Source organism: Wolffia australiana, chromosome 10 (genome assembly GCF_029677425.1).
Source record: "Wolffia australiana isolate 7733 chromosome 10, ASM2967742v1".
NCBI lineage: Eukaryota > Viridiplantae > Streptophyta > Magnoliopsida > Alismatales > Araceae > Wolffia > Wolffia australiana.
In genome coordinates, this window is record NC_135844.1 from 11,396,634 (window position 1) to 11,410,717 (window position 14,084).

The following is a 14,084-nucleotide window of genomic DNA, read 5'->3' on the forward strand; positions in this document are numbered from 1 at the left end:
TTTTGGAGTTTTTATGAAAAATACCCACTTAGTATAAATAAGGGAAGGCCCTGAACAAAATTCACCCAGGCCAGAATTGTTTAGGGGCCTTTCCCCTTCTCCCATCTCCTAAGAACCCCTCTCCCTCCCCGATGTGATCGGGACGGCATAACGACACCAACGGAGAAAGAGCGTGGCTTGTCAACGAGAAGGAGGAGATCTAACGTGCCAAGGATCGCATGGATACGTCTAGAGGCTGCACGCGTGAGTAGCTCGACTCGACTCACTCCGAGATGGAAGAAATCGCAGATGCGATCCGTGGAAAGGCACATCGTTTCAATGATTTGATGATGCCGTTCGATTCGTTCAAGTCTTCTACTCTGGATCGTTTTGTTTTATTCATCCAAATCTAGGCCTCTAGAACCAACATTATGGAGCTAGCAAAGCTGGTTGGATAGACAAGGTTGTGCAAGCGGGTTGGTTCGATAATTGTGATAGAATGTAATGGATTTTTAAAAAAATGTGTGGATGTGTGACTCAATGCAAGACATGAGAAACTACCAGTCATCTAGGGTTTGATCGTCTCAGTCCAATCCAAGTTTTAGCAAGGATCTAAAACTTATCTTAAGTTACGTCCAGTTTCAGTATGGTCTAACAGAAACATATGTGGCCGACAAGCCAACCACACATTCCTTATCTCAATCCATGTTCCTTAATTAAATGTGTGATGCTTATAATGAAGTTTATGAATACATTATTGCACTTGGTGAATTATGATGATAATATAGTACGGAGATCACTAGTCTTTCAACAGGTGTTCTAAATATTCATATTCGAATGATACTCAAGGACATCAGAGTATTTGGATAGAATAACAATATTCTCATATGATGAGTATGGCCATTCGTAAAGCCATTAGTGTGGAGATAATAAGGATAGATAGTTGATGTTCTTTAGTGGAAAGATCTCAATGACTTGATCCATATGAATCCCATAATGTGATTATACTAAATTATCATTTAGGTTGATTCACAACACGGTTGTGTAAGCGGTCCTGAGACCTAAGACACCAAACATGTCTTTGATGGATATTATGTGGTCGTCAAAAGCCAATCACACCATCATTTTTATTTAAGTTCATTGAAATAAATATTTATGTTTATTATTATTCCATTGTGATGTTTATAATGAAGTCCATGCATACGTGCAATAACATATTGAATTATGATGAGATCATAATGCAGTGGCCACTAGTCTTTAAACATGTATTCTAAAATTCATATTCAATGCATAGTCAAAACAAACATCAAATTATCCAGATAGAATAGCACTAGCTGATCTTACTTGTATGATAAGTATAGCTGATAATGTGACTATTAGTGTGGTGACACTAAGGACAGATAGTGGGTGAACTTTCGAGATAGAGTTCATTGAATTTAGATGTTTGAATCCCAAAATATTATTATCCCTAAATGTCAATCAGGTTGATTCATGTCACTATTCAATAAGTGATCCATTGACTTAAGACACCAAGGACATCTCGTGAATGGACGACTACATTTTGACAACAACTTACCAACCTCTAATCATGGGATTCAGACAAGTCATAACTCGATGTAGTAAGAAGCTCACGGAGATAATTGAGTAGTCAAAAAAGGATCATCTGTCCTAAGTATAAGAGGAGATTGACTCAAAGAAGACGATGGAGCAAATCCCTTCCTAGGGTAGTGAGGATATTGGAGGAGTTCTCCAATGATCCCTGTTATGCATTAGTACTAATCGAATGACAGATTATAGTTTGTCGATAAACCATAATCTACGTCGTTTGAGAGTCCCGTGCGGATGATGGATTATACATATATGGTAACCAATGATGGTAAAGGTTCCATGAGAGAGTTCAATAGTACTCGGTATCTTCTAGAGCACGAGGTGTAGCTTGGCACCCCATGGCCTGTAAACTGAACCTATCAATTGGGTTAAATCAATCCTTAGTAAATTAATCTACATGTCGATATAGTTAATTAATAAGGTTGGTCAATAACTGTTATTGGGCTACTAAAGTTATTAACTAGAACGATACATGTGCCTAGAGGGTTACACACAAAATTTCATAAGGGCATTGTTGAATATATTTTAATTTGTAGGATTTTTTTGAAAAACTTAAGTAAAATATAAATAGAAAAAGGGCACTCGTTTCAAGCACCCAAGCCAGTCAGATTTGAGAGCTCGTCCAGTTCTCCACTCTCTTCTCTACTCAACCAAGGAGAGTGTCTTCAGGGTGAGAAGATCTTGAAGATTTTTAAGAAGAGTTGAAAAAGAAGACGTGGAGATCTAAGTGTCGAGTGATCGCGTGGATACTTCTAGAGGCTGGACTTGTGAATGGCTTTAAAATGATCTAAGAGCGGCAAAGTCGAGGGTGGAACAAGTTTCCCACAAGGTACTTTTGATGTTTGATTTAAAGATCGATTATGAATAGATTACCAGGGTTCCGTATCTATGGAATTGTGTTTTCGATGGATGAATTAGCCCAACAGTTATGCACCTTTGACTTCAATTCAAATTTCTTCAAGAGTTGTATGGGAACATTTTTGGGTTTTGAGTCTTGATTGAATGTTTGGAAATCCATTTTTCATGTAGTGGAAGGTGGAAGTCAATTCTCTATTGATCTCTAAAACATAGAAAAATCAAAGTACATAGTGAGGAACTTGTTCCACTCTTTAATTTCTCACTGGGAGAGTATTTTCAAGCTGTTCACATGCTTAGCTCTAGACGTAGCCACATGATCAAAAAATAAAAGATGTGAATAATACAACGTGTACTTTTATCTATTCTGGTTTTAGTCCAGTGTAATATTGCTATGAGGATGAAGAATCATCAAAGATTTTAGCTACTTGATGTGGAGTGACAGGTTGGATCAAATAACTGTTCTAGCGTTAATTGGGAAATGTGAACAAATGTTGATGATAATGTGACGAGAAAACTAATGAGAAGTAAAAACCCAGTGTCGACAGACACCGACGGATAGTAAATCACTATAAGAGGGACTTGAAATGCCATTAGGCTCCCAATGACCTGGTCGTTGAGTTGAAGACCAGCGGTGCGAGCACGGCTAGTGCCGTAGTGTGCGTACCATCAAATAGTCCAACCAAGGACATACTGATAGAGACCCTAACTCGCACAATGATAATCATATATATCCCTAACCTAACCTTAGTGATGGAGACATGTTCGAGAGGCATTAAAGGAAATAACGAAAGCATAAATAGGAAGAGGTGCGAACATACCAGAATAGAACGCGACCCCATCATCTGTGGCAGTGACAACTGAAGCCGGGATGTGACCTGTTGGTGACGGCAAATGGAAGGCAGATCGGCAAATGCTGTGTTAGCGGGTTGCCGCAATAGAAGTGGCGATAGCAGATGTGAAAGGGTCCAATGATGGCAGCGCGGTCGATCAGCGAACGACAGTGGAAGGCAGCGAGAGCGCGCGGTGGCGGCGTTCTTCCGGCAGTCGTATAAAGCGTGCACAAGGGCCGGCAATGGTGCATGGGGCATGGCGATTGCAGGTGATGGCACACGGAGCACAGGCAGCGGCGGCAATGGCGCTGAGAGCACGGTGGCGAGATGCGACGATGCACGGAGCGTGGCGCAATTGGCAAGGGCGCACGAAACTTGACATGAGATTGATGTATTTATTAGAAGCAGAATCTTGACACCCCAAATTTTCATGATCTACAAGACTTAAAAGCTCTCTCCTTGTATCTAGCAGATCGCTGGCAAGAGAGGGATCATAAGAATGAGCAATGAGGTAGAGAAACCAAAAGAATGACAAAATGAAACTATCAGAATGACCATGAAAAGAGCATAAAAGGTAGCCTAGGGAAAATGATCAAATCGATTCCTCCATGAATAGATCAAAAATAAAACAATGGTCAACCTACACAGTCCAAGTGGAAAACTCCATACTGATTGTGGGAGAACTCATTGCAAGTGAAGCGTCGGAGTAGTCTAGACTTGCCAGGTGCAGAATGTCCACTCAAAATGATCTTCAACAGGTTTGGATTTGCAGGTCAATGACAGGCTTGTGGACAAGAAGGCAAGTACTTGAATGACTGGGCCTTGATTAGCTTTTTGGAAATTAGGGTATACATCAGTTTGTAAGGTTTTCATGTTTTCCTTTCATATCCAAACTTAAAACTTCCCCGTAATCATCATGAATGGAAAATCCCTTGTATTTCTTGGTCTGGAAGGAATTCTCACCCTAGACTGTGAGATCTTGTGATTCTTATCCTTTGTGGAAACCCACCTTGGAATTGATCAAGGTTTTCGGAGAAAAGGGTGGTTTGAGTCCTACAAAATCTAGAGATAACCTTTACAGAATCATCTTCAATCACAATTTTAATTTGAGTAAAAAAAAAAGGACCATTTCTTTCAAAAAAGAAATACAAGGGACATGTTTGTCTTAGTCAGCATGACAATAAGTCTGCTTCCATATCATCCCCTGCCATTCAAAGGACTCATGAGATCTCAGCCGTCCATTTGATTGTCCTTGTGAGAACGAAAAATAATCACTCTCCAAGATGTCTAGAGATCATCACCAGCCGTTCATTCAGTAGAGCCTTGTGATCTCAGCCGTTGATATGATGGTCTTTCCCGAGTCAAAAAGCAAACTCTCCAAGATGTGTCGACATCATCACCAGTTGTTCATTCAACAGACCCGTGTGATCTCAGCAGTCCATATGATGGTCTTTCTCAAGTAAAAAAACAAACTCTCCCAGCTGTCTGGAGATCATCACCAGCCGTTCATTCTGTAGAGCCTTGTAATCTCAGCCGTTGATATGATGGTCTTTCCCGAGTCAAAAAGCAAACTCTCCAAGATGTGTCGACATCATCACCAGTTGTTCATTCAACAGACCTGTGTGACTTCTCAGCTGTCCATACGATGGTCTTTTTCAAGACAAAAAACAAACTCTTCCATACGTCCGGAAGATCATCTCTGGCTGTTCATTCAGTGGACTCGTGATCTCAGCCGTATATGTCATGTTCTTTCTTAACTCAAAAAACAAACACTCTCCCAGATATAGTTCCAGATCGTCCGGGACGTGGACAATGGATGGGACGGGACGAATTTCATCCCGTCCTGCATCCGAATTTTGTAGATTCGTCTGTACCGTCGCGTCCAAGAATTCGTCCCAGGACAAAATAGTTCATCCACGTCCCGTCTATGCGAGTTTCGCCCTGTCCGGAGGAAAACCGTCCCGTCCTTCGTCCCGGACGAAATATCCAATAAAATAGTGCCAAGGTCCGATTGAATTAATATGGAATTTTCTAAGTTATTTAGGCAAATGTAGGAGAGAGAAAGCAAAGGGACACATGTACAATTACTTTTGGGCAGCGTCAGTTTGGGCGCGAGAAAAAAAGCAGGGACTTTGATGTAAAATGTCAATGAATTGATATAGCAATGCCATGTGGCAAGATCTCAACCGTCGGAAGCGAATCTGATAGATTTTCGTCCATTATTGTCCATTGTCTGAGACCTCCAGACGGGACGAATTTCTGTCCCGGTTTTCGTCCAACCTTGCACTTTACTCCTGAATGTCTGAAAGATCATCACCAGCCGTTCCTTGAGTAGACCGTTGTGATCTCAGCCGTCCATAGTATGGTCCTTCTCAAGTCAAAAACAGTCTCCCAGATGTTTGTAGATCATCTCCAGCCGTTGGTTCAATAGACCCGTGTCATCTCAGCCGTCCATATGATGGTCTCTTAGAATTAAATTAAATGAACGCCGAGACTCTAGAAGTTTCGGAAGTCGTTCAGAGAGAACTCATGTGATCTCAGCCGTTGAAAAACCATATAAATACGTGATCTCAGCCATCCATATAATAGCTTTCTTTCTCCGCTTCTCTTGGCAGAGCCGGTGGAATATTCACGGTTATTGAAGGTCTTCTCTACTTTGATCGAATTCGAATTGTGGACGGCTCAGGTATTGTATGATGATTTTGATCGTCTCTTGAGGTTTCTGTGAGGAACTATCATTTTTTTTCATGAAATTCTACCGTTGCGTACTCATCGTGCGATAAAACCTTCTTCGTTGATTGGATAATGATGTTTTTTGTTGTATCCTGTATTTTCATCAGCGTCGTGTTTTTTTCTTGAACTAGATTTAAGGTGAGTTGAGTAATCACAACGAGTAATCTTTCGACGGCGCGAAGCATCGCATTAATGTCTTGTATGTCGGTCGATTTATGTTGAGTTTACGTGATCAATAATTGTAATACTTTGAAAGCAAAGTCGTTTGTTGGGAATCATGTTGATCTTTCGGCGTGTTCTGATGAATGCGACGCAGTAATATTTATAAAGCCTCAGTGAAATGGTTTAACATGTTTCTTCAACGTCGGAACTTTGCGAATTGTGCTTTACGAAATGTTCTAGATTTTCGTAAACAATTAAAAATATGTGTTGGAAAAATACGATTATATGTTTCTTGAACGAGTCGCATGACATGTGATGGCTGATAATTCGCCTAAGCATTTTCCTGGAGATATCTTAATAGCTTTGATTTTAACATTTTTTTATCACTCTTCCCAGGTTCATCAGTATTATGAAATGAAATTTGAAGAGTCACGTTGGGTAATATCCAAAATTTGATTCTCTAAAATTCTCTGCTTTTCTCGATTGTGTTTATACATTTTTTTACATATTATTTCGAAATTAATTCATTTTTGGGTTAATAACCTGCATGATCGTATTCAAGCGAAATCAACGTTCTGTGAAACTGAATCATGAGGGCGTCTAATTAAACTATTTGTGTCCGGTGAAACTGAGTTATTTGTTCTGTAAGGAAATAATTAGTATGGATCATGTGACACCTAAACTTAGATTTATATTGAATTTTTTTGTGTTTTAGGAGCAGCTGCGGTGCATTTTCATCTTTGTTGGTCTCTGACAATGTTCAAACTGATCAAGCGTCCTGCAACGCAAACCATCGAACGAATCATACCAAGAGGAGGAATATCAAGTATGATAAACGTTATTATCAACAATGTGATTCACCATGGTTGACTTTATTTCTCTTTCTATCTCTCCATCTGTCTTCTTTATTTCTGTCTCTTTTCATCTTTCAATATCTCACTTTTTCACATCTATATACATCTTCCTAACTCTCACTTTTATCTCTCTCTCTCTCTTTATTTCTATCACTATCATCGATCTCTTTCTCCTTCTATCTCTATCTATCTTTCCAGTCTATCTCTTTTTATCCATCTTCCTATCCGTGTTTCTGTCCATCTATCTATCTATCTCTCTCTCTATCCATCTTTCTCCTTCATCTCTATCTCTCCATCAATCCTTCTATCTCTATGTTTCTATCCATCTTTCTCCTTCATCTCTATCTCTCCATCAATCCTTCGATCTCTATATTTCTATCCATCTTTCTCCTTCATTAATATCTATCCATCAATCCTTTTATCTCTATGTTTATATCCATCTTTCTCTTTCATTTCTATCTCTCCATCCATCAATCTATCTTTCTCCACATATGTCTATCCATCTTTATACTTCTCTCTTTGATCCCTTTCTCTATACATATTTCTATCTCTCAATAGGATCCCTCTCTATCCCATCTTTCTATCTATCCATCTATCTCTCTCCGACCATCTTTTCTTCTATCTATCTATCCAATTTAACTATTTATTGATCATATCTACCTATTGATTACAGGGGCAATGACAATATCAGTGAGAAACAAGGAAGGTGGGAGCATGAGAGAGAGGCCAGCACTGGAAGAGAACCCAGAACCAGTAGTGGCCTTCAACCGGCCGCCGTCCATCCCCCCGCTCATCGGCCCGCTCGTCCTCTTCACCCTGCTAGAGATGTCCCCCGACGACGACTGATCCCCGAGGTGATCTCTGCGTTTTTTCTAGAGAGAGAAAGTGAGAGAAAATATACATATTTTTGCCCTCTTTATGATTTTTTTGCCCAATAAATGAAAAATAGTCAGTCTACTGCTTTATTTTTTCCTGAAGAAAATAATCGTCTTAGTATCCTTTGTTTCCCCGAATCCGGGCTCGCATGTCCACCTGTCAATAATATGTTCAGATAATTTTAATTATGGAAACCCATTACCAGACATAGAGAAGTTGATTATCTTTTTTATAGAAAATATGGAAATATATCCTTGCCTGGCCTCTCTTGCAGTTGAAGTATGTCTCTCTCAGACCCACGCATTCACTTGTAATGGTGGGGACCTTCTCTCCAGCACATTCTCTGTAAGATCGCTTCTGTTCCTGATTTTTTAAAAAATTAATTGCAGAATGAGAGCTCAATGGAAAAAAATTCATGTGATTAGATGTCAAAGTTTATAGAATTCAAATCTGATATCTTTTAAGAAAAATGTCAAACAATACTCTGTAAGAACCGGTGCAAACATTCATATTTTAATATCTCAGATTGGAGAAAATTGTTACAAAGTTCTCTGTAGGAAATCCTCTGAGAGTTGTTAAAAATTCATATTATTAGATCTCAACTTTGATGAAATTCAAATTTGATATCTTTGAGAAGATGTGTTACAAAATACTCCGGAGGAACAGGTGCAGAAATTTGTTATTGCATCTCAAGTTTGATAAAATTGAACTTTGATATTCCGGAAGAGAAATGTTAAGAAATACCATGTAAGAACTGGTGCGAATAATCCTACTGCTAGATCTCAAATTCGATAAAATTCATATTTGATATTCTGCAAGAAATACTCTGTAAGAGCGGGGTGCAATATTTCATATTATTAGATCTCAAATTTTATGAAATTCAAAATTGATATTCTGTCAGAAAAATATTAAGTACTCTGTAGAAAACAGGTGCAAACTTCATATTATTAGATCTTAAACTTGATAAATTTCATATTTGAATGTTAATAAATACTCTGTAGGAAATACTTAAAACAGGTACAAAAATTCAAATTAATAGAAGTCGAATTAGATAAACTTGTAGTCTGATATTTTCTATAAGAAAAATGTTTAGAAATATTATGTAGGAAATATTCTGTAAGGACGGGTACAAAAAGTCATATTATTGGATCTCAAATTGGATAAAATTGGAATTTGAAGTTCTATAAAAAAAATATTTACACATAACATGAAGGAAATATTCTGTAAGAACTGGTACACAAATTCATACTATTAATATGAATTGAATACTGTAATTTATTGTAATTTGATATTCTACAAGAGAAATGTTTAGAAATATTATGTAGGAAATACTCTGTAAGGACGGGTACACAAATTCATACTATTATCGGATCTCAAATTGGATAAAATTGGAATTTGATGTTCTATAAGAAAAATATTTACAAATAACATGTAGGAAATATTTTGTAAGAACTAGTATACAAATTCATACTATTAATATGAATTTAATACTGTGATTTATTGTAATTTGATATTCTATAAGAAAAATGTTTAGAAATATTATGTAGGAAATACTCTGTAAGGACGGGTACACAAATTCATACAATTATCGGATCTCAAATAGGATAAAATTGGAATTTGATGTTCTATAAGAAAAATATTTACAAATAACACGTAGGAAATATTCTGAAAGAACCGGTACACAAATTCATACTATTAGATCACAAATTGGATAAAATTGGAATTTGATGTTCTGTAAGAAAAATGTTTAGAAATACTATGTAGGAAATGCTCCGTAAGAACGGGTACAAAAATTATTATTATTAGGTCTCAAATTGGATCAAGTTGGAATTTGATATTCTGTAAGAAAATGTTAAGAAATACTCTGAAGGAAATACTTTGTAAAAACGGGTACAAAAAATTACAATATTAGATCTCAAATTGGATAAAAATAAAGTTTGATATAAAAATAAAGAAAAGATAATTCAATACCTTGACACAAGGGGTCTCACTAAGGCATTTGACGAGCTCCATGGCTAGGCCCTTGCATGACTTTGCCATCCTGGGAATGGGAATAGAAATAAAATCAAATTTTCATTCTATAAAAACCATAAAGTTGATCGAGTTTGTTCAACGATCGGCTCAGGATTTCAAATTATGGAATTCAGAGTGGAAAAAAATATCTAAAGATATATCATTGAATTTCACAATTTGAGCCGCTCTCTTCTGTATGTAAAGAGAACTAAATATTTATATATATATAGAGCTAAATATATATAACATACAGACAGAGTTAAACATATATATCTGGAAAGAGATAGGGATAGATTGCAGATAATTTAAATCTGCTCTGCGATGCCGATTTTAAATTTGAAAAAACACAAGAAAAAAATGGTAATTTCTTTTCAGGTATCAAATTTCTACTTCATAGAATGGGCTAGAGAAGGTGATAGCTCATGCTTTTTCAATCCCTAAAGAAAAGTTCCGACAGCACGGAATTACGAGCAGTTCGACTTCAGGAGTTTGTGTTTTTATTTCCCGATTGCACAGTCTCGAAGTTTTATTAAAGATTGGAGAAAGAAAAACTGAAGAAAGGGATGGATTTGGAATATTTGTGCAAGCCGTATGCGGTGAGAGTCGCATACTGTTATGATCCACTCCGTCTAGTGAGCCCACTAGGGGCATTCTCGTCTTTCGCATCTCCTTAAAATATGTAGCCCTCCTCATCTCCTCAGGACATAAGTTGTTAGTGTTATTTCCTTCCAGTATTTTCTCCTTCTCTCTCAACGACGTCTACTCCCTCCTGGCCCGTTACTTCGGTGACGTCTACTCTGCCACTCTCTGCTGCTCTCCCCTCGACGTCGTCTACCCCGCCAGGGGTAACCACATTCTCGGTACGATCCCGGACGGGATCCTATCATTTTACCACGTTCTTGATACGATCGCGATCGGGATCCTATCACATACCCTTGCCTGAGATTTGCACCTAAAAGTTTGTACATTTTATCCGTGAAACACAATTCTCTTGCCTCGAAAGTGGGCGAATGGAAATCACTGAATGATCACCTTTCATTTGAAATTATTTTCTTTCCACGCACAAATAAAAGAACTCAATGCGCAGAAATATCATGGACAACATAGATATTCCATTCACAACTCATCATGAGAATTGAACGCATGAATTTAAAAAGACATGCTAAGTTTTTGTAGAGAGAGATCGAGACAGAGAGAGATAGAGAGTAAGAAACAGAAAGAGAGCAATAGAGAGAAATAGAGAGATAGATGGATATAAAGAGAGAGATAGAAAGATATATATATATATATATAAATAGAGAGAGAGAGAGATGACTCTTCTTAGCTAAAGCTACATCAACAACAGATTGGGATCAGGAACGGTTAAAAATGTGGGCATGCAAGAGTTGAACATTCCAGTGAGGAAGAGAAATAAAGAGAGATAGAGACAGAGATAGAGATAGAGATAGAGATAGAGATAGAGAGTGATAGAGATAGAGACAGAGACAGAGATAGAGATAGAGATAGAGATAGAGAGTGATTGAGATAGAGACAGAGACTGAGATAGAGATAGAGATAGAGAGTGATAGTGATAGAGACAGAGACAGAGATAGAGATAGAGATAGAGAGTGATAGAGATAGAGATAGAGATAGAGATAGAGATAGAGATAGATAGATATAGATGGAGAGAGAGATAGAGATAGAGATAATGTGTAAATAAAGATAGATAGAGAGTGAGAAATCTTTCCCTCATCTGTGACACTCTAAACCTACTGAGCTCGATCTCCTGAAACCTTAAGATTTATGCACGTAACAAGAATTTAACTTTGAAATTTGAATCGTATCACAAAAATAATTTTTTTTACAGTCCCAAAATGGATGATAGTAACTTATTTCAATCTTTGCGTTTTCCACTGGAAATACTTTCATTACACAAGTCTGTATGCGAAAAATTAAATTCCCAAAGCACAAATCTCCAGAGAAGCCGTGAGAAGCGAGATAATTCAGAAATATGTAGCCAGAAAAAAATGCATAAATTTCAATAAAATTTCCCAACATTAATCTTCTGGTAACAACGAAACAGTAGTTCTGCAACATATAGGTTGCTTTAGCAAGTATAGAGAGTGTATCGATCGAACAGTACAAATATATGGAACAGAAAAACCGAATAATCAAAAACCCATTAGAAATATTACATCGCGGAAGATAAATGAATGTCAAGTCTCAAATTCACCCTCTAAAATTGATAGAAAAAATGGAGATTAAGATCGCAACCTGGGATAGTTTATCAGCGTCGGCGAAGTTCAGGATACTGTAGAAGGGGATGGTCGCCGCATTCAATCGAAGAATGAACAGATAATCCGAAGGACGCTCATACAATGAAGAGCAGAAAATCGCAGGGCACTCCGTCTCCGAATTCGAACCCACCCCTGATCGAGAATTTGACGGCGTTTGTGGGTTTACAAAAGAATTCATTAGTTTAAATATTTTTAATATTATCGGTTCATTCTAGAACAAGAACTGGGCCTTGTAGTTAAAATATTTTTCATAATATGCTTATAATAATTCATTAGACAGATTTTTCTGCATTAAACGAATAACATGATTATGAGTATGCCTTTCAAGTAGATAGTTGATTTTAGTGTTAAGTTATTATTTTTCTATTGGGTTACTAGCTTAGAAGGAGATACTATGAAAATAATAATAATAATTATCTATTGAAGTCCTAAGATTTCAAATAATTGGTCCAGTTTTAGCAAAAACCTAAAGTTAGACTTGAAGTTTCCTCTATGTCTATTCGGCCGCAACCGGTTTAGCATCACCGGCATTCATGTCAGATCGATACCGACAAAAGCGAGACTTGTTATAGATAAGGTGTGCGAGTTTATGAGCGTTTAGGAGCAGGGGAGAAAAAAAAATGATCAGTCTGGGTCTCATTTTCCCAATCATTGGTCTCAGTCTAGGTAATATCTTTGTTTGACCCAGTCTCATATGGTCAGGTTAACTAATCAATGTCAAACTCAAAATTAAAAGTCAAAATTAATCTTAGAAAGTATTTTAAGTGAACTTTAGAAAGTATTTTAAGTGAACCTTAGAAAGTATTTTAATACGATGTTCCAATTTAAAGGAGTTCCACTTAACGTGGTCTCTCTTTCTCAGACTTGGCTTGTCTATGCTCCACTTGCTCGTCAAACCACATCTAACTAGAGGAAGAGATTGGGAGGGAGAGAGCGAGAAATGTATGGAAAGTGAGAAAAATGAGGGAGTTAGCGAGGGAGAGAGTGAGAAATGTGTGGAGAGAGAGAAAGTGAGATTGAGAGTGTGACACAGAGAGAGAATGGGAGAGTGAGAGAATGAAAGAGGGAGATAGTGTGAGAGTGAGAAGGAATGAGAGAGTGAAATAGTGAGATGAGAGAGAGCGAGAGAGTGTGAGAGTGAACGGGAAAGAGTGCAAGACTGGGAGGGAGAGAGTCCGAGAGTGAGAGAGTGAAAAAGTGCTGAAGCACCACCTTCATGTTCATCACTTCTTCCATCTCTCTCTCCATCATCCATAATATATATAGCACTGGGAGACAGTGAGATGAAGAGCGTGAGATTGAGAGAGTTACAAAGGGGGAGACAGCAAGAGGGAAATAATGAGAGTGCAAGGTAGACTGAGAGATTGAGAGAGACAGAGAGGGAGAGAGACGAGAAAATGATGATTGATTGAGAAAGAGAGAGAGAGAGGGGGTAGTTAGAGAGCTAGAGAGGCCATAATGAGGTTGGGAGCGGCAGTAGCACAAGTAGTTGTGGTGACAGTGGCGGCAATGCTTGTGATTCTCTTGGGATCACAGAATGGAGAGCCAGATAGAGATCAAGAGGGATTGGGAAGAGTGGGACAATGATGGATCTCTCTCTTTCTTTCTCTCTCTCTCTCTATGCAATAATTATAGAACCATAATGATTCTTATATCATCTGGTCTCTGGTCCAGTTCAACATGAAAACCAAAATTGGTTTGGACGTTTGGTCAACCCTAAAAATGCCGACCTCTGGTCTGGTCTGGCCGTACTTTGGTCAGATTGTGATATTCCCTAGTCATAATAAAGAGGATATATAATTAAGGTTCCATAAGGTTATCTTGTCATTGGTTCCAAGGATAAACCCTAGAGAGAAAATGACATAAAAGCCTTCAGTATATTGGCAAGCCATCTG

At 37.9% G+C, this 14,084-nt stretch overlaps 2 protein-coding genes across 2 annotated transcripts; one reads left to right on the forward strand and one right to left on the reverse strand.

The window, feature by feature from the left end:
* The first annotated feature begins 3,531 nt into the window (after window positions 1-3,531).
* Window positions 3,532-7,996, forward strand: LOC144708283 (uncharacterized). The gene is made up of 5 exons (XM_078581533.1): window positions 3,532-3,633; window positions 4,048-4,074; window positions 5,865-5,961; window positions 6,886-6,996; window positions 7,698-7,996. Exons 1-5 carry the CDS (start codon window positions 3,532-3,534, stop codon window positions 7,868-7,870), a joined length of 510 nt encoding a protein of 169 aa, XP_078437659.1. The 3' UTR covers window positions 7,871-7,996.
* LOC144708755 (cytochrome C oxidase assembly factor) lies at window positions 7,652-12,361 on the reverse strand. Its single transcript, XM_078582196.1, has 4 exons — window positions 12,167-12,361; window positions 9,872-9,941; window positions 8,159-8,263; window positions 7,652-8,056 (listed from the first exon to the last, which is right to left on the reverse strand). The coding sequence occupies exons 2-4, from the start codon at window positions 9,938-9,940 to the stop codon at window positions 8,015-8,017; spliced, it is 216 nt and encodes a 71-aa protein (XP_078438322.1). The 5' UTR covers window position 9,941; window positions 12,167-12,361; the 3' UTR covers window positions 7,652-8,014.
* Between the last annotated feature and the right edge of the window lie 1,723 nt (window positions 12,362-14,084).

What these genes read in the sequence shown, in the direction of transcription:
- LOC144708755 (XM_078582196.1), bottom strand. Translation starts at nt 9,940, where the DNA reads ATGGCAAAGTCATGCAAGGGCCTAGCCATGGAGCTCGTCAAATGCCTT. An exon ending in GTGAGACCCCTTGTGTCAAG is followed by an intron (nt 8,264 to 9,871) that starts GTATTGAATTAT and finishes TTAAAAAATCAG; the next exon opens with GAACAGAAGCGATCTTACAG. An exon ending in TCAACTGCAAGAGAGGCCAG is followed by an intron (nt 8,057 to 8,158) that starts GCAAGGATATAT and finishes TATTATTGACAG; the next exon opens with GTGGACATGCGAGCCCGGAT.
- LOC144708283 (XM_078581533.1), top strand. Translation starts at nt 3,532, where the DNA reads ATGGCGATTGCAGGTGATGGCACACGGAGCACAGGCAGCGGCGGCAAT. An exon ending in TCGAATTGTGGACGGCTCAG is followed by an intron (nt 5,962 to 6,885) that starts GTATTGTATGAT and finishes TTTGTGTTTTAG; the next exon opens with GAGCAGCTGCGGTGCATTTT. An exon ending in ACCAAGAGGAGGAATATCAA is followed by an intron (nt 6,997 to 7,697) that starts GTATGATAAACG and finishes TATTGATTACAG; the next exon opens with GGGCAATGACAATATCAGTG.